The following is an 18,516-nucleotide window of genomic DNA, read 5'->3' as shown; positions in this document are numbered from 1 at the left end:
TGCTGGCCCGAGGCTAGCAAGGGCCAGCTGCGTTGGGGAGCATTCGAGGCACCCAAGGGGTAACACCTGTGTGTCGCTGTGGCCACTAGTTAGTAGCTCTGTTGCACGTTGGGAAATCTAGAGTCAGGATATAACCCAGGTGCATAAGGCAGTGGGGGTGAGAGTTAACTGTGTCTAATTAATTTTGTCCTCATATTCATATGTTGAATGTTAACAGAGCCTCTAGTGAGATGGGCACCTCAGGGCTGGTTACTGTTACTGCAGGGCAGGTTGGGGTCAGGAAAGGTAGGCAGGGTGAAAGAAGGGAGTGGTGCTATCTGAGGCCTGGTGGGAGTGCGCTGTAGTTTATAAACAGCTTTGCATCCACTTTCTCGCGTTGCTCCTAAGACCATCTTAAAGGAGCTAGGCAGGGCTTAGACTGTCTCCATTTCCCAAATGAATCCCAGGGGGTTAGTGGTGTACCCCACATCAGGGAGTAGTGCAGCCAATTCTCAAGCCCAGAAGACTCTAACCCAGTGCTCAGTCTATTGTGCTGTCCTCCTTCAGACCACTAGTAAATGCTAATAGGGAAGAGGTTTAAAAATTTATGTGAATTCAACATATCAAAACATAGAGTATTATTTGGACTAAAATGTTAGACTCTGTGGGACAGAACTGCTTTGCTAATCTGTCCTGAATGGGAATTTAGCTGGAGTGTCTGTGTATTTGGACGTGTGTGCAGATGCTCTCGCATGTGCACGCACAAGTACACACACATGCTGTGGGGAGAGCATAGGGTGCACTGAGTCAGACTTTAATAGAATGATTCTGTTCTGTCACTGAATTTCTCTGTCCCAGTATTGTGTAGTGTAAATTTTCATTTAAAAGCACATTATTCTAACATACTAAACAAGTCATCTTAGTGAGTGCAAGGATTTTGTCCTCCTACCAAAATAAATTGTTTCTTGCAATCTCCTCCTCCTGGTGGAACAGAAATTGATATGTCTGCCAAATATAAGTGCTTTGTCTAGCCACCTTCCCATTTCCCTTCTTGTTGCTTAGCCAGAAATATCAAACAATAGAGTAGGGGTTAAAAATAGCAAGTCCCTGTTAATAGAGTCAAGGAGAAGCTTTGACTGACACAAGGTTGGAACAGTTGATGGGCATTAGAGGAGGTGCCTTCCTGGTAGTGATTTGAAGTTCTCCCCTGGACAAAGGGTCTGTGAGCATGTCGTGTGCATGGCAGAAGTGGTGTTTTGGAGCATGTCCTGTGGGCCCAGGGCAGACTGGAAATTTCTTTATCTTGTCCATCCTGAATTTGAAGCTCTTTTGGCTATGGGTCACCTTGGAGCAGCAGAGAGTCCAACTTGCAGCTTTGATGAGAATGTTGAGGAGGATCTGAGGGGACTTAGCTTCGCCAGGGCCTTGTAGGCATGGCTGTCCTCATGGTCTCCACAGTACTCTCCTCATCATCCCCTTACCATGGCGATAGGGCCCAAATGACACCAGAAGAGAAAGAACAGAAATCAGGTCCATTTGCTGCTGGCTGTCGGAAGAATCCCTACTTAGGGTAAGGGACAGTGAGGGTCAGACTCTAGGCAGAAGCTCGCACAGAGCGGAGAGCAGGTGTAATGGGGAGTTGGGTTTGCAGGGCAACTTCAGGGGCCTCTCGTTCCCTCCACACCCCAGGCCTCACCGCGGAGGAGCTGCTGGGCCGGGCTTTCCCCTGTGGCTCAGGGCAGAACTGGGGCGGAAGTGCCCCTTCCTTAGGAGGGCCAGGCGAGAGGGCTCTGAGGCAGAAAACAAAGCCAGACTCGGTGATAGAAGAAGAAATAATTTTACTATCTGGAAGCACAAGAGTTCTGATGGTTTTGCCTAATTTGAACCTGGAAATCTCTAACTTGAAACTATTGCAGATTTTCACTTAGTAGTTGTATTCTTGTTATTTCTCCATTAAGAAAGCACATAATGACAAAAGTTTTTTTGATTAAGTAACCCTGTTAAGTGGATTTCTATCTGGCAGTGTTTCAGATCCTCATTATAACTCCATGATCCCCCATAGGTCAGAGGCCCACAGGTGGGATAGACCGCCCCTGAGTGTACACACACACACACACACACACACACACACACACACACACACACACACACACACACACACACACACACACACACACCTCCCACTGCATTCTGAGACTACATGTTAGACCCCAAATGTTGGGATCTCTGCTCTGGCAGAGTTCAAATGCCAATTTCCTGCCTCATTGCCCAACCTCATGCCAAGCCTCAGGAAGAAATGATGCCCTTGGATAACAGTTTATGGGATTTTTAGTTTAAAATGATGATGGTGCTTCATGGCTCTTGTGCATTGCTCAGAGATCACAAGGGATCCTACAGGTCAGTTCCAGCCACCCCAGCTCAGAGGGTGCACAGAGGGCTCCATTCATATGTCCCACTTGCTGAGATGTGGATGAAGTACAAACCGTGGTGAAGACAGGATTTGGGTTCTCATTTTTCCACATATGTTCTGTCCGCTATTATGAGCCTTTAGCCAGAAAGTCAGCCTGCCTGCCTATAGCTGGGGTTCTCTAGCTACTCATCTCTTTGGTGTCTTGTTCTGGAGAAGATCTAACATAGTTCGCCAACAGGAGTATGCTGAACTCCTGCAGTGCCAGCCCATAGCTTTGCTCTGGGTGTTTTGGGGTGCTTACTTAGAAAGAGGCTCAGTACTGCCTCAGGGAGCTCATAGCTTAAGAGGAAGGAGAAATCTGAAATGTGAAGGATGCTTAGCCCGGTTTGTGATCCCCCCAGGGGAAACGGGCCCTGAACTGATGGAAGTGAGGGTGCCCCATGTGGGTTAAAGGTGGGGTTTCAGCCAAGCTCTGGTTCCATGTCAGGGTCCCTGCCACCACCTGCAGCCACTTTGTCTGTTCCAGGGAAGTTATATGCTGTCGGGGGTTACGACGGGGCTTCCCGCCAATGCCTGAGCACCGTGGAGCAGTACAACCCAGCAACCAATGAGTGGACGTACGTGGCAGACATGAGCACCCGCCGCAGTGGCGCAGGTATGGGGGAGCCTCGGGGTGCAGGCTGTGTCTGATCTGCTCACAGGTGGGTCTGGAGACCAATAGCTTCAACCTTATTTCACCTTCCTCTTCTTCCCTTTTAATGTGTATAATCCACTAGCACCTTTACAGCTTGGCACAAGCACTTACAAAGCTGACCTTTGCCAGGAGATCACTTTGCTAGAGAACAGATGAGATAATATTCTTTTCATCATCATCTCTTCCATTTCTGTGGAGGCGCCTGCATCTCTTGAGAGTGAAGGCTTGCTACACGGCTGGCGCTGTCCAAATAAGCATTTCCTGTGCTCCAATTTATTTAGTCCTCACCAGAGCCCCAAACGACAAATGCAGTATTAATTCCACCTAACAGACCCAGAAAGCACATTGACCAGGGGTTGAGTAATTTGCCCGAGGTCACATAACCAGCAGAGTCAGGATTCCCACTAACATCTGTTCTCACTTCCAAGTTAGCTTTTTGACCCCCAAGTTATTAGGGTCTCTTTCTTATGAATGAAGTAATAGGATGGCTGTCACCGTCTTCAGTGGAGAAAGCTAGAGCTTGCTTGCCTGAAGTCTCTGTTTTGGGGGTTGAAGGCCAAGCTGTTAATGTTCATATTTGGAGATGAACTTAGGTCTCCCCCACTGCTCCCCACACATCTCCCCCCACATCAGCCGCCCCCTGACACGGGAAGGGAGTGACTTCCCAAGTGCAGCCCACTTCTGTTTCCTGTGAGGTGGTTCTTTTTTGCAGGAAGTGGGGCAGCAGCCCCTTCGTCCTTGCCTCGCCCCCCCCCACCACCTTAGAGGCCAAAGGAAAGGGTCTGAGGGGGCAGGCAGGGGCACCGGCCGCCAGGCACTGGCCGTCTGTTCCCAGTTCCCATGTGGTGGTGACTGATGGCCAGCGTGGGCCTGTCAGGAAGGCCCTGTGGCTTCTGGGAATAGAGGCCGCAATTGGGAGTTTCTCCCCACGATATTATTCCTTTCTCTCTTTGTGTGTGTATATATTATTGAGGTTTAATGTTGGATACATTGTATTAGCTTCAGGTATAGAGCATAATGATTTGATATATGTGTATATTGTGAAATGATCACCATAGTCTAAGTCTAGTTAGCATCTGTCACTGCACATAGTTACAGGATTTTGTTTACTTGTGATGAGAACTTTTAAGAACTACTCTCTTAGCAACTTTTAAATATGCAGTAGGGTATTATTAACTATAGTCACCATGCTGTACCTTATATCCCCATGACTTGCTTATAAATTTTTTAACTGGCAGTTTGTTAAAACCTTTTGACCCCCTTCACCCATTGGGCCCACCCCCTAACTCCTGCCTCTGGCAACCACCAATCTCTTCTCTGTATCTATGAGCTTGAATTTTTTTTTTCTAAGTTCACATTTAAGTGAGATCATACGTATTTGTCTTTCTCTGACTTATTTTACTTAACATAATGCCCTCAAGGCCTTTCTTTTTTGTGTTTTTGAAGATTGAGTTGTGATCTCATTTTATAGTGCCACACACATGACATTTCCCCAGCATTCCTTAAATACTACGCTGTTTTAATATTTTTTAAGGACATCTGTGTGCTCACTGGATAGGAAAGAAAATGCTGTATGATTGCATTTAAGAAACATTTATATCTGGAATGCTGTTTCCAGGGAGCTTGTCTCTGCCGATCCTGACTGGCTGGCTCTTCCTGAACATGGAGCGGATGCCTGGCAGTCAGGAGGCCTGGTGTTGGTGCTGGTCTGCTGGAACTTGCCGTGAGACCTTGGGCAAGTCCCTTCCGCCTGTCTGGCTTCTGATGCCTCAGATGGGAAGTGAGTGGCTTGCAGATGTTCCTTTGGGCCAGTTCAGTTCACACATCCCATGTTCTTCTCCCTTCCTGGAGCTCTTTTAGTGATCTTGGTGTATAGAGTCGTGGTAGAGGCTTCTTGTATTTCCCAGTGATCCTCTGTGACTTGAGGGGTGAGAGCAAGTTCAAAGCTCAGGGATGTAGGGGCAGCTCATCCAGGAGGAGGGGAACAGTGCTAAGACGTGTGCCTACTTCTGAAAACAGCTCAAGCAGCAGTGTGGAGGGGCAGCCCCACGCGGAGAACCGAGCACAGGCTTGCGTTAGAAAGGCCAGGCTCATCTGTGGGTGAGGCTGCCTGTGCAGGTGATGCTGCTCAGCTTCTGCCTGGCTGCCGAGGGTTTACTGCTGAGCAGAGATTTACTTGGCCCATTCCTGCCCCTCACCCGGGCCGGAGGCCCTAGACGGTGACAGCTCTGCTGCCTGTGTCCCGGAGAGGCACAGTGACCTCGATTCAGGGAATGGGCTCTCTCTCAGAGATGGGCTCTTTCCTCACATTACCATCCAAACCCTGGTCTCCGGCTCCCGGGTCGGCCTTTGTTCAGTGGTGGACGTCCCTAGACTTGGGGAGGCCTCACTTCCGGAGTTGGGAACCCTCACACTTGTCATGGTGAGTGTTCTTTGGTGGCTGAAGATTCAGAGATTTCGGCCTTTGGCCACTTGAGGCCCTTAGAGGTTCTGGGAGCCCCCGTGGCTCTAGGTCTTGGAGCCTGTGTGTGAATGTTTACAGAGGAGGCTGCAAAGGGTGTCAGTGTCCGAGTGCCTGGAAGGCCACTTGCTTCCTCAGCAGGTGTGGGCAATGCCACAGAGGGTTGTGGGACAAAGGGGCCAACTCTGGGTCCCACGGTGTGCTGGTTCCTGCGACACACGTGGAAGGAGAAGGCGAGGCAGCTTGGAGCACACAGTTTTATTAAGTCTAAGGCCATTAGATAGCCATTGTTGATGCAACACCACCCTCTGCTGTCCGTTTGGGGCAACTGTGAGGAACCGCTTGATAGGAAACACACCGGCATAGCTGCTGGATGGGATTTTACAGTTTGTTGTTTGCAGGAGAAACACCACCACCGTCAGGCACAGGAAAACAGATTTGGTAAGACACAGTCCTTACCCAGACGAAGTTTATGTTCTAGAAATCGAGTCCTTGGGTCTGAAACTTGGCTGTGCATCCCAGTCACATGGGGCACTTGTCCTGGTTCCTGACCAGGGTCTCTGGGAGTGAGGCTCTGGAATCTATCATTTCAAAATCTCTCCACCTGATTGAGATGTAGCCCGTCTGTGGGGTGGAGTAGTCCATGGGCCACTGGAACTGCCCATCTAGTCCAGCACCCTCACTTGACAAATGCAAAAACTGAGGCTCAGAAAGGGGAAGGTTCACCGGCAGGGCGAGTTCGAGACACAAGTCCGGAACCCAGGTTGTCCTGGCCACCAGGTCAGTTGCTCTTTCTTGGGTACTCCGCCACCCTCCTTCATTCTGGCTTTGGTTTCTTGACTTGCATTAAAAGATTTTAAAAGGTTGTGCTAAAACTTGCAAATGATGCAGTCAGTCCCGGGACTCAGCTCAGGCCTATCAACATATCGTGGGTGACTTAATGGCCCTGTGCAGTCTAGGAGGAGAGCAAGTGGGCAGAAAGCACAGGTCCTCCTTTAAGACAAACAGGGAGGCCTCTGTAGTAATGATCTCCGACACCTGCTGTGTGGCTAGGTTCTGTTTTTAATTCTTTTTACCCATCTAAGATAAGGCTGAGGAATATAAGCAATACAATATTATAGAAAACTAGGCAACACAGATAAGGCAAAGAGGAGAACAAATGTAATTTCACCACCTAGAAATAACTACTTTTAATGTTTTGGTGGTTTTTTTTCACTTTTTTTTCTTTGCCTATGTGCCCTCTCTTCCCATTTTATACATACATTACATATATATTATATATGTATATTTATGTTTCTTTAAATAGATAGGGGATCATATCTGCTTTATCTTCCAAGGTTTTGATGTTGACAAGCTTACGAGGCAGGCAGGGTGCCATTGTATTTGTCTTACAGGTGAGGACCCTGAGGTCCAGGGGAGCAGAAGAGCCCTCCCCGGTCACCGTGCTGGTGACGGCTGCCCGGGTCTGCACGCCAGGCCTCCTAGTTTCTGGCCACTGTAGTCGGCCTGCGGCTGGAACTCTGTGCTTTGCCTTCCAGGGGTTGGTGTCCTCAGCGGGCAGCTGTACGCCACGGGCGGCCACGACGGGCCCTTGGTGAGGAAGAGCGTTGAGGTTTATGACCCTGGAACAAACACCTGGAAGCAGGTGGCAGACATGAACATGTGCCGGCGCAATGCAGGTAAGGTGACTGCTCTTTCCTTCTCCCCTTGGGGGTGGTGAGTCTTTTTTTCTCTGCAAATAAAGAGCTTTAAAAATGAGGCAGTTGGGGGGACTCCCGGAGCCTGGGCCCAGCTTGTGCCCTGAACAGGGAGCATCCATTTGCCAGGTAAGCTCTGGGCTAGGAGAGGAGGCAGCTTGGAGCCCCAACAGCTACCCGCAGGGCCCCCCACTTAGATGCAGTGGCTCCTTCCCTCCAGTGAACGGTGGTGACTTTTAGGGGCACACAGACACAGACTCAGAAAAGCCCTCCGGTCGCCATTGGAGCCCCCTGCCCATTGGCTTTGTTGGGTAGCTGAGCACAGGGCTGTGTGGACACGGCCAGAAAATGACACTTGGTTCTATCTTTTCTCTGCCATTGCCTGGCTATGAGAACCTCTCCCTCCCCGCTGAAAACAATCTCATTCTTTTAGGGGTAACCAGACCCATGATTGGTTTTCTAGTGGGAGCACTTCCCCTAGTCCTCTTTGTACTCCATGTCTCTCCTTCCCTTCTGTCCCCCACCCACCCACCCGCCCTTCCTTCCCATGGGAATGATTTGCTGTAGAGCGTTCAGCCTTTTATTCCTGGGGCCTGATACTCCTGTTAGACAGTTGCTTTTTAGAACTTGGCCCTGTGAGTCATGTGGTATATTTCGCTTTGTGTCCCCTTACTCAGTGAAAGCGTTGGTTTAGCTCAGCTTCCCAGGCTGGAAAGAAAACACAGGTGACTATCAGGCAGATTTATTTCCATTATACTCAAATTACCTGTTTGCTGAACCCATTTGTAGCTGATCTGTTGAAAGTGTAAACAGTGGACTTAATTAATTTGCTCACTGCCTTAAGCCTGCTGTGATGATATAACTTGGCATTTGGCCTTAAGCCACATGAGTGAGAAATTGCAGATCCTTAAGACAGCTTAGTCTCTGTAGAGCCTGAGAACTAAGTTTAGACGTAAATGTGTGAGTATATACACATTTACATAGAGATACTTCTATTTTTTTATAGCAGAAATGGAATCATACCGTCGTGCTGTTTTATAACTTGCTTTTTAAATCTACAACTGTTATAAATGTATTATCATAGAACTAAATATATTTACATGATAGTATTTTAAATGGCTATATCATAATTTAAGTAACCAGTCTATTATTGGACATTTATTTCCATATTTTCTGTAAGTAATGCTTTAGTTATTATAAGTGGTCCTCAGAGTTAATCAGTAGACACACCTAAAATTTCTTTAGAATAAAAGACCAGAAGTGAAATTTTTAGTCAGAGGGAGCACATGCACTTTTGATGCCATCCTGGAAGGTGCTGCATTTTACACTCTCACCAGTATTTGAGTGTCTTCACCAACACTAATAATTACTACTTTGAGCATCACCAATCCCTTAATCTAGCTTTGAAAGAATATGTCCAGTATATTGGACTATGGCCTTTTAAAGTCTTGATGAGCAGTAATTACATTTTCCTGCTCGAGTCTCTGTTGCCCGAGACCCTGCGCCAACACCAGCTCCCTCTGAGCGCAGGGTGGGAGGGGTGCCCCCGCCCTGGGAACTGTGTGCATGCAGACTCCATTCTGTGAAGGAATCATAGACCCAACCATGAGCACCACAACAGCATGCAATAGGAGCAGCACACATGAACTCCCCCATTGCCTTTTTCCGTGGCGCGTACGGGCAGGCAGCATGCAGTGGAGGGGCCTGAATCCGTGGTGCCGTGCACAGCACAGGGTCGGGCTGGCTGGGAGCATCCGCGGGACCGTGTGGGCGTGAAAGCTCCCCGGTCAGAACAGTGAAAAGTGTCACTTCCTCGGAACCCACCGGCTGTCAGTATGTTCTTCCGTCGTGCGTCGTGCACACTCAGACCTGGGAGCCAACTCTCCATTTTCCGTGGACGGGAACAAGTGTGCCCCCAGGGCAATCCGGATTTCTCTGTCATCTCTCCCCTTCCCCTGGTGCTCCTGCTATAATGTCCCCTGTGGTCTCTGTTTGCTTCCAAGGGGTCTGTGCAGTGAACGGGCTCCTGTATGTGGTCGGAGGGGATGACGGATCCTGCAACCTGGCCTCAGTGGAGTACTACAATCCCGTCGCCGACAAGTGGACGCTGCTGCCCACCAACATGAGCACGGGGCGCAGCTATGCGGGTCAGTGTGCTGCGCCCCCGCCCCCACGCTGGGGCAAGGGGCGGGCGAGGCAGGGGCAGGCGTGCTGGACTTGGGACTGAGTGCCTCCTCTAGGGATGGCAGATGACTGGCACACGTCACCACGGCTCCATCTGTGCCCACGACAGACATCCATACCTGAACGTAGCCTCACATCTCTTAACACCATGTTCCAAGGAGCCACTTCCAACTGATCCGAGTTGTTAAGAGGTTTTAGAATTTCATTGCTGTGCTGGGTTTGTTTTGGGCCAGGCTCCCAGGTGGGATAAGATCCGCTTCTTGCTTTCCAGGAATTCAAATGGAAAGGTAAGACCTGCCTACACAAAACAGGAAATATGATATGACGTATACATAAGTCCTAAATGGAATGTGCTACCCAGTACAGGCTTTGGGACACGACTGGTGAGGGCCTCCCGGAGGAGATGGGGCTTGATTAAACCTTGAGGGTGGGTGGCAGTCACACAGCCAGCTGCCCTCTGCTGCTGCCCCCTCCCTGCACCACAGGCCAGTGTGTTAGGTGCAGTGCATGTGTTTGCTAGCATCTTTCCAGAAACCCTCTGGTTGAATGGGACTATATCCTCCCATTTTACAGATGATGAAGCCCAGGTGTGGAGAGCTTAAGTAACCTGCCCAAAACCACATGAGTTGAAATATGGCAAAGTCAGAATTCAAACCCAGGTCTGACTCCTGAGTCCATGCCCTTTGTGCTGCCCTAGCTCAGGGGGGCTGGAAAAGTGTTCCAGGCAGGAGGCTGGAGGGAGGAGTAAGGAGTGAGGCTGATGGGGAGGCTTAATCCTGGGGAGTATGAGGTGGGTTTGGTGAGGTTCAGGAGTGGGGGGGATCAGAGTGGGGGCTTCTGAGGTCGAGGGCCTATAGGGAGATGAGGAAACACATACCCACTGTAGCCCAGCTCCTTCATCTGGTTTCCCAGAAACTGGAGTAGGCAGTGCTACCGTTTATTTATTGAGCACATACAACATGCAAGGCGTTATCCTAAGCATTTTAAGTCATTATCTTGTTTGTAGCTGGACTCCAGGGGTATTCTTACCCCCATTTTGCACTGGATATGTTCATTGTTTTGTCTCACTTGGATTTCCGTGCTGAGGAAGATGGTGCCATTGAGGCTAAAAGGGGTTTGTGTCATATTCTGTCAGCATGAGGCTTCAATTGCAAGGAACTTACTTCACTTTTTTTCCTCATTTAGGATTTTTATGAACTAAATATAAGATTTTAGAGGCATTTTGTCTCAGAGTGATTCTCTTTTCATGGTTAATTATCAGAACTAACACCGTCATTTTCTTCTGGAAACTGTAGTAGGAAGAGAGGGCGTTTTCTAGTTCGAGGCAGTGGGGCCAGTGAGGAACCCCACTTGGCTCCGTGTGTGCCCTAACGAGGGGGAAGGTTCCAGTGTGAGTGGTTAGCATTGTATCCATGTGCTGCATATTTCATGCCAACTTCTTTATTGTCTGCCCACTCCAGAAGTCGCTGGGAAGGAGTCAAGCAAGTGTGCAATTTGTGTTCAAACCCACTGACTGAACAAATCTGTTGTCTTAGAATCTAAGGAAATGGCCTGAAATGCAAAGATTTATGGACAAAGTTATTGGAGCATTATTTATAATAGCCCCAAATTTGGGAACTACTTAATGTCTGGCATGAGGGAAATAGTTAAATATAATCTGTGGAATATTTATGCACTGGAAGCTTTTTTAAGGTCATGCGAAAATGTTTGTGACAGACCTGATGGAACAGGTAAGTGTGTGCCATGTGATCCCAGCCACGTAGTCCTGCACACGGACGTTTGAGTAACTCCCGCTTCAAGAAATGGATATCGGAGTCAGATCTGAATTTGAATCCCAGCTCTGCCAGGCCCTGGGACTTTGGGCAAGGTAATCAGTCTGAGTGAACCTCTGTTTTCTCATTTGTAAAATGAGAATAAAATTAGCAAGCCTTTTACGGCTGTTGTGAGGTAATATGTGGAAAGTACTTAGCACAGTGCCTGCCTGTTACAAAAGCAACCCCCTCAGTAAATGATCGGGATTATTTTTCGAAGGCAGAAAATATTCCAAAAATATAATGGTGATTCTCCTTGTATGAAGGGATAAATATTTTCTTCCTATGTGTTCTTCTGTGTTTCCAAATTTCCCATAATGAGAAGATCTTACTTTTATAACCAAAAAGAAGGTTTATATAAAAAAGCAATACAGGAGACTGCTTTTTAAAAAATGCTACCTTGTAAAAAAGAAGCCGGAGGCACAGGCAAGATCTTCTCAAGGTCAGTGGCACATCTGGGTCTGAGGACTTGGGTACTGCCGTCCTCTAAGCTTCTCTGTGTCTTTGTGCAGCAATGAAATGGATGTCTAGCTGAATCTCATCATTGAGGCATCCTGGGGTTTCTTGTAGCAATGTTCTCTCAATCCCATCTTCAACCAGAAGATTTTATAATTGTAGGAATATGTTAAAATAAGGTTCCAGTTGCACCTTACCTGTAGGTTAGGATTCTGTACAGCTGCAGGTACCAGAAAAACTGAAAGATACTTACTTAAATAAGGAAGGAGTGTATTATTTGTCTCAGGGCTGGCCTGATGGCCCTGACTGTAAGTGAAGAATCCAGTTTCTCCTTTCCTTTCTGTGGGGCCAGGCTTGTCAGGCACTGCTTCTGTCCCTTGGGCCTTGCGGGGGGCTCTTCCAGGCAGGGCGAGGGGCCCAGCACAAGTTGCAGCACCGTCAGACTTACAACCGTGTTGGCGGGACCTGGGCCTCGCGGCACGTCCAGCTGCAGGGTAGTCTGGGAAGCTGAGCTCATAACTTGCCGGCCTCTATGACAGGACAGCAGGCAGAAGGGGTGTTGGCTGAATCAGCCTGCGGCAGCCCCCACAAAACCTCTGTCCATTAGTGAGATCGTAGGGTCATACATGGATTTACAAACTTAGCTGTTGAGTATGGCTTAGCTTGGCTAAAACTGCAACATGTACAGATTGCTTATTCAAGTACAGGGTTTGGCACTGGAGGGATCTTTCGGTTAGATGACATTGAATAGTATGGGAACTGAGCCCAAAGACATAAGTGGACTTGCCTGAGGCCACAAGGCAGCTTGTCTGGTCCCAGAGGTAGGGCCGGAATTCAGTTTTTCTTACTCCTGTGAAGTCAGTCCATTGTTCTTTTTAGTTCATTTCAGTGTCTTCTAAAAGTAGACAGGAACTGCGCATCCCTTCTCTTAAAGTGATACAAACTGAGAGCGTTGCTGCCTGTGGGCGCCCAGGAGGGTGCTCAGCACCGCTGCGCTGAGTGCCGGGGTGGTGAGGGCAGACGCTGCAATGGGACGTGTGACCGCGTGATGGTGCGCGTGAGGCCACTGCCCCGTGGTGCCAAGGGACTGTGCTCGTGGGCGTTGGGTGTCTCGCTGGGACTTGGCTGTTGGAGTGGGGAACAGCTGGCTGCAGGCAGCCCAAGACCACCGGCCCTTTGATATTTGGATGCAAATGGTGCCCATTGCCCTTGGCTGTGCAGGATGTTTTGGATGAATGAAGTCCTTGGGCCTCTGAATAACTCTGGAGAAACTAAGAGGGTAACTTTCTGCCCCTTTCATCGTAGGTGTCGCTGTGATTCACAAGCCCTTGTGATGCCGACCCCCACTGACAGGTGCTAGAGGAAGGGCGGGATGCTGAGACTCAGAGCAGCCGGACCGTGACAGCTGGGCGCCCCCCGCTGCAGGAGCCCGTGGGGCAGTGAGGACTGCCCTCCTCTGACTCGGCAGCATGGTGTCTGCTGTGAAGACTGGTGACCTCACCTCCTGCCCCCCTGAGGTGTTCTGGCCTCTGCCCTGAGCAGTGGGTTCCTGATAGCTCCAGGTGGCACCTTTGGGTTTTTTTTTTGTTTCTACAGGGACAACAAAGAACCTGAACGTGTGTGTGTGTGTGTGTGTGTGTGTGTGTGTGTGTGTAGAACATGGTGTTTCATTAAGGGGTGTGTGTGACAGTCCACTGGATTTCTTTACTACTGATCCTTCTGCTATGCTAAAAATCAAATCACAGAAACCTCTTTTCTGGATTTGCTCCGAATGGACCTTGAGACTACAAAAGTGGTTGTCTTCTGGAGGTCCAGGTGGACAAGCCAGGAGTATCCAGAAATGTCCGGCAAGAGGGGCAGTGCTTTGCCCATGCCCACAGGCCGGCCTCGACTTTGGGCACCGTCTGCAGAAGAGCTGGGCATCCTTGAATGGCACTGTGCCCTCTGTGTGCTGGAACTAGGAGTGAATGTGTGCTCCAGCCCCTTAGCTGGGCACTCCTCCTTGGCCTCTGCCCCAGGGAGCACATGACAACTGCCCAGTCTGTGGGCCACTGGTCTTTGATGTTGTGGATTCCAGGTGTGGGAGATTTTGTGTCTCTTCAGCTGGGAAAACTAGCTATTCAGAGAGTCCCTGAGTAACACACTGGTGGAAAAATATATACATCAAAAACAATAACAACAAACCAAAGTGGTAAGGCTTCAGTCCCTGCCTGTACTGGTCTCAGGGCCCTACTTCTGGGGTTTCCCCAGACAGGACAGTCCCACTTACACTTACTATCCAGACTTAATCCCATTTTATTCTTAAGAGTGTACTGGGTTGGAGGATAAAGAAAAGGTCACCCTGCCTCCAAACCCAACGACAGCTTTGCCCCCGCGTTGGAGGGAGTCCTGTGTGGTTCAGATGGATATGGATGACTTCAAAGGAGTATATGGCTGAAGCTGGCCCTCGGCACTTTATGACAGTGGTCAAGTCTGTCTGATATTCTTGTCTTCCTTTCTTGGGCTCTGCCCCATCCCAGGGCCAGGACCCTTTCTCCAACCCTCAGAACATCCCCTCCTCCCTGCTTCCCTGAGAGGGAGGAGACGGTGGTAGGCTCTGGACATGTGACCTCTCTCAGGGGTATTTGCATTTTAAAAATGGAGCATGATGAGAACTTTGCTAATTCACAGGTAGAAATTATCAATGACAGAACTTCAAGCATCTGGAGCAGGTGGTATTTGATGGCACATGGAGTCATTTGCATTAAAAAAAGAAAAGAACCTTAAAGTTGTGCTGTTCCTAAACTAGCAAGTTGCTTATGTTGGAATTTCTGGCATAAGGAGGGGAGGTCTTATGTCTGGAGAACAGTCTCGTACCTCAGGGGCTGGGGTAACCCTCCCTGATGTCAGGGTCCACCTATAGGGTGTTGGGAGGCTTTATGAGCCCTGATGTTGGACTTCTGATATAACTGGGCCACTTCCTGCAAGGAGGCTGGCATCCTGCCCCCCAACTGACCCTGCACTTAGAAAACCAGGGGCCTCCCTGGCGAGCTGGCCACTTGGTGTATTTACTGAATATGTAATGTGCACTAAACACTCAACTTTCTTGAAGAGGAAACCTCCTCTTCGCATATCGAGCAGACGTTATTTCAGTGAGACATTCAGAGAGCACTGAGATGTTCAGAATTTTTAGTAGCCTTGGGAAGAAGTGAAAATATCCAGCTTTTGTGGGCCTGGAACAAGTGTCTCCTCTGGCACGCTTTCAGCTGGGCGCTCTGGTCGTGACCTAGCCCTGCGGACGGCTGCGGTTTCAGAGCTCTGCCTAGCTCCCGGGGGAAGCTGATGGAATGAACTTTTTGGTTCCAAATGTTTTTCCACCCTCTCTGAGGAAGGTTTGGGACTTTGTTTTGGTGTGTGGTGGGGATAAGGTTGGGGTTTGGAGTCTGGGGTGTGCTATTCCCACAGCTCCTGACTTCAGATGAAAGGTGAATTCCCCATTTCCTCACCCCAAACAGAGGAATTGGACTTTCATGCTTGTGTGGGGGAGGCTATTATGTGTCATTCTCCCAGAAAGGGCCCCTTTCCCAGAAGCTAGCGAGCAGTGTTTTCTGCTTTTGGAGTTTCGCTGTTAGTGCCACCTCCGGTCTCTCTTCTAGGAAGCAGTGCGCCTGCTGGTCGTGCTGCGCAGGCTGGCTCCACTTCCTCCTGTGTCCTTTTTCCTGGGGACTAGAACACTGGTGACGTCAGCGCCAAAAAGCCAGTTTGCTCTGGCTGCCCACAGATGCCATCTGAAACCCGATCTCTCATTACCACCCGGTATGAGTCTCTCTCCACAGTGGACATGACAGACTTATTTTCAAGTCTGTGCTGGTTGTGTGCTGGGTGGCCACAACTGCTTGTGACTGCAGCTTGGCCAGTGGTGTATCTGAAATCTGATCACAGTGGTGAAATGGAATTGTGGCCCAAGGTTAGAAGCAGCTTAGACGCTACTGGGATACTGATTTGGTGAGCACAGAAGTGAGACTCTGAATTTCAAAGTGATTTCTCATAAGTACCCAATGGCATCTCTCCATCTAAAAAGTTGCAGTATTATGCAAATGACAGTGACCTCATTTTCTGCTATGCAATAAGAATACTTAATTCTATTTCATGACTAACCAGTTGCAATATCCCCTAAGATGCTTTTTGAGCTGTCTTACTTTGATATCTGTTGTGTAATGTTTGATATTCCTGAGCCAGATCCTTTCAAAGATTGTCTTTTTATAAAATTGAAGCTATAGCTTTCAGGCTAAACTTTTAATGTAGATGTTTTTATAAGATAATTTTTTTCAGAATATTTGAATTGCTTTTTATTTTCCATGATGATGAAATGTTCTGTTCTCTAAGCCATTCACTCTCAAACGTAGTTCACGCCTGCAGCTATCTTCCCTTTGCTTCTTGCCATCCAAACACTGATTGTCCAGCAGTTCTCGGTAGATGAGTCTCTTTGACTTGGAGTCTTCTTTCTCACACCATAGTTAAGAGAGATTGCTGAAACACACAATTACTGATGTTTCTGGAATTGCTTAGGGACTCAGGTTTAGCCCGACTCAGCACTTAACCCATCTGTATTGCCTGTCCGCTCCTTTTGGAGTCCTCCAGAAAGGGGTGAGGCTGGTTGGCCGTCTTCCTGGCAGCTGTCACTCACTGCCTAGCACTGAGCCTGACCTGCTTTTGTGCTGAGAAGCCCCAGGGAAAGGCCTGCCCGCCACCATCCTCCCAAGAGGTTCCTAGGTCCTGCAGACCAGTCCTCATTCTTTTCTGTCCTCTTGTTCTTCTGAAGCTGCCAACAGCTTAGGGCCTTTGCTGCTGGGTGACATGCCCTCTGGAAGCAGCTTGTCTGTGAACTTGCAAAGAGGGCTCACTCCTCATGTCCTCATGATCTCCATGTGTGAGGCATGTGCTCCGCAGACACTCCCACTACACTTACAACTTCCTTGTTTCTTGAGCTGTGTTTATATTCTCGGCTCCATTTTGTGTATTTATGTGCCATTAGCCTCATCTCGAGAAATCTTTATTTTTGTTATTGGGACAGGTGCCGCTTGAATTGTGTCCGTCCTTCCCCGTTTGCACCTTGTTGGACCAAGTTGGGAAGCCGAGCAAACTCATGTTCCGGTTAGCTGGAGGTTTTAAGGCTCTGTTTGCCTGGAGAAGCAAAGGAGGCTGGAATGTATTTTATAAAAGTGTTTGCACTGTTTAGAGTCCTCAGCCCCTCATGTTCAGCCGTGCTGCATGTCTACTGACCAAGGAGAGCCGGCAGCACTTCCAACATTCGGGCATGGAAGAGCCTTCTGCTGTCGTGGGTAATCACCACCTCAGAGCCCCTGTGCAGACTCATGGGTTATGGCATCAGCCCAGGCAGGCATGCATGGCACTCTGGTGTTTGGAGAAACAAATTGCCCTCGTGCTGTGTTCCTGCCTTTGGTTATGAGATTGCAAATTATTTTTCCCCTTTCCAGTGGCAATAAAGGACCCTTTCTGCACTTCTTGATTGATTTGTACGTGATGTGTTAAATACTTTCTTTGAAGTATTTACGATACTGCATGTATGTCCCTGTGGGTGCCCGCAGGCAGGCGGGCCTGATCACTGGCACCCCACACAGCACATCGCATGGCAGGGTCCCTCACCTGGTGGCCTCTGCTTGTGTGTTAGGGACCATGTACCTTGTGAGAGAACACTTGTCCCCTGCTCGATCATTACCATGATAGCTGAAGAAACCATTGCTCAAATGTATTATTTAACAGGAGTTGAGTTCTAGTTTCCCATCCTTTGTTACTTTAATTTTAATAAAAGCGGAACTGTGAGAACCTTTCTCGGTATTTCATTTCTGTGGCCCAGCCTCTCTGCTATGTCTCAGATGTGCAAAGGATAGACTTATTCGTGTGTGTCTTCAGATTAAAAATATCTTTTTTTCTTTAAGATCTGCTTGTCAGGGCGTGGGTTCCTTTGGTCTCTATTCTCCAGCCCCAGTGCAGGGCCGGACCCACAAAGCCCCTCCTCAGGGTTTGGTGGTGTGGGCGGCTGCCTGGTGACCACTGCCAGGTGGGTGTGCCAGCCTCGGGCACGGGGCAGGGACAATGTAAGTAAGCATTGATTTTCGGAAATTTTTTAGAAAACCTAGAGACTTTATAGGCATTTTGTTATATATTTTTTATTATTAAATATATAAACTTTAACAATATTGTATTAAATCTATACACCTGTTTATTAAATATGTTTATATAATATCGATATATATAAAGTAATAATCATAGCTCACATTTATTGAGTATTATGTGCCAGGCACTTTTCTAAGTGTTTTATTTATTTACATCAACACACTTAATCCTCATAATGGCCCCCCAAGTTACTGTCACTACCTTCGCTTCACAGATGAAGATACGCAGTGCAGAGAGCCTCAGCCTGCCCGTGGCAGCAGGGCTGCGAAGGGCGGGAGCCGGGATATGGGTCGCACAGCAGCGTCTGCGGCCTTAGTCCTACAGCCGTGATTAGGTAACGGGAGGAGGGGTGCTGAGGAGCGCCGAGGCGAGGATGGCGCCAGGCGTCCCTGAGAAGTGCACGCATGGCTCAGGAAAAATACCGAGGCCCAAGACTCAGGCCAGCTGGCCAACAGCGTCCCCGTCTTCCATCGCTGGCTACTGCGATGGTGATACCAGCAGCCGCTACTGATTGGCCTACTTGCTTTATGCCAGACACCCTGCTGAATGCTTCGCGATTACATCTTCAGTCCCCATGGCCATCACCGAGGGAGGTGGCATTGCCACTCTGAAGGCTGGGTGTCCCCTAAGGGTGGCCCTGCCTCGCC

General features: G+C 48.8%; 1 protein-coding gene across 9 annotated transcripts in view; it reads left to right on the top strand.

The window, feature by feature from the left end:
* KLHL3 (kelch like family member 3) overlaps positions 1–17,518 on the top strand; it is a 133,825-nt gene extending 116,307 nt beyond the window's left edge. For all 9 annotated transcript variants that reach the window (XM_036897666.2, XM_057490904.1, XM_057490903.1 and 6 more), the window contains 4 exons: positions 2,916–3,044; positions 7,083–7,223; positions 9,245–9,388; positions 12,998–17,518. In XM_036897666.2, the coding sequence (XP_036753561.1) occupies positions 2,916–3,044; positions 7,083–7,223; positions 9,245–9,388; positions 12,998–13,026 (443 nt within the window). In that variant the 3' untranslated portion in view covers positions 13,027–17,518. The remainder of the gene's footprint in view (positions 1–2,915; positions 3,045–7,082; positions 7,224–9,244; positions 9,389–12,997) is intronic.
* Positions 17,519–18,516: the final 998 nt, after the last annotated feature.

The sequence above is a fragment of the Manis pentadactyla genome, chromosome 13 (assembly GCF_030020395.1).
Source record: "Manis pentadactyla isolate mManPen7 chromosome 13, mManPen7.hap1, whole genome shotgun sequence".
In the NCBI taxonomy this organism is placed as follows: domain Eukaryota; kingdom Metazoa; phylum Chordata; class Mammalia; order Pholidota; family Manidae; genus Manis; species Manis pentadactyla.
This window is presented reverse-complemented; position numbering and strand designations above follow the sequence as displayed.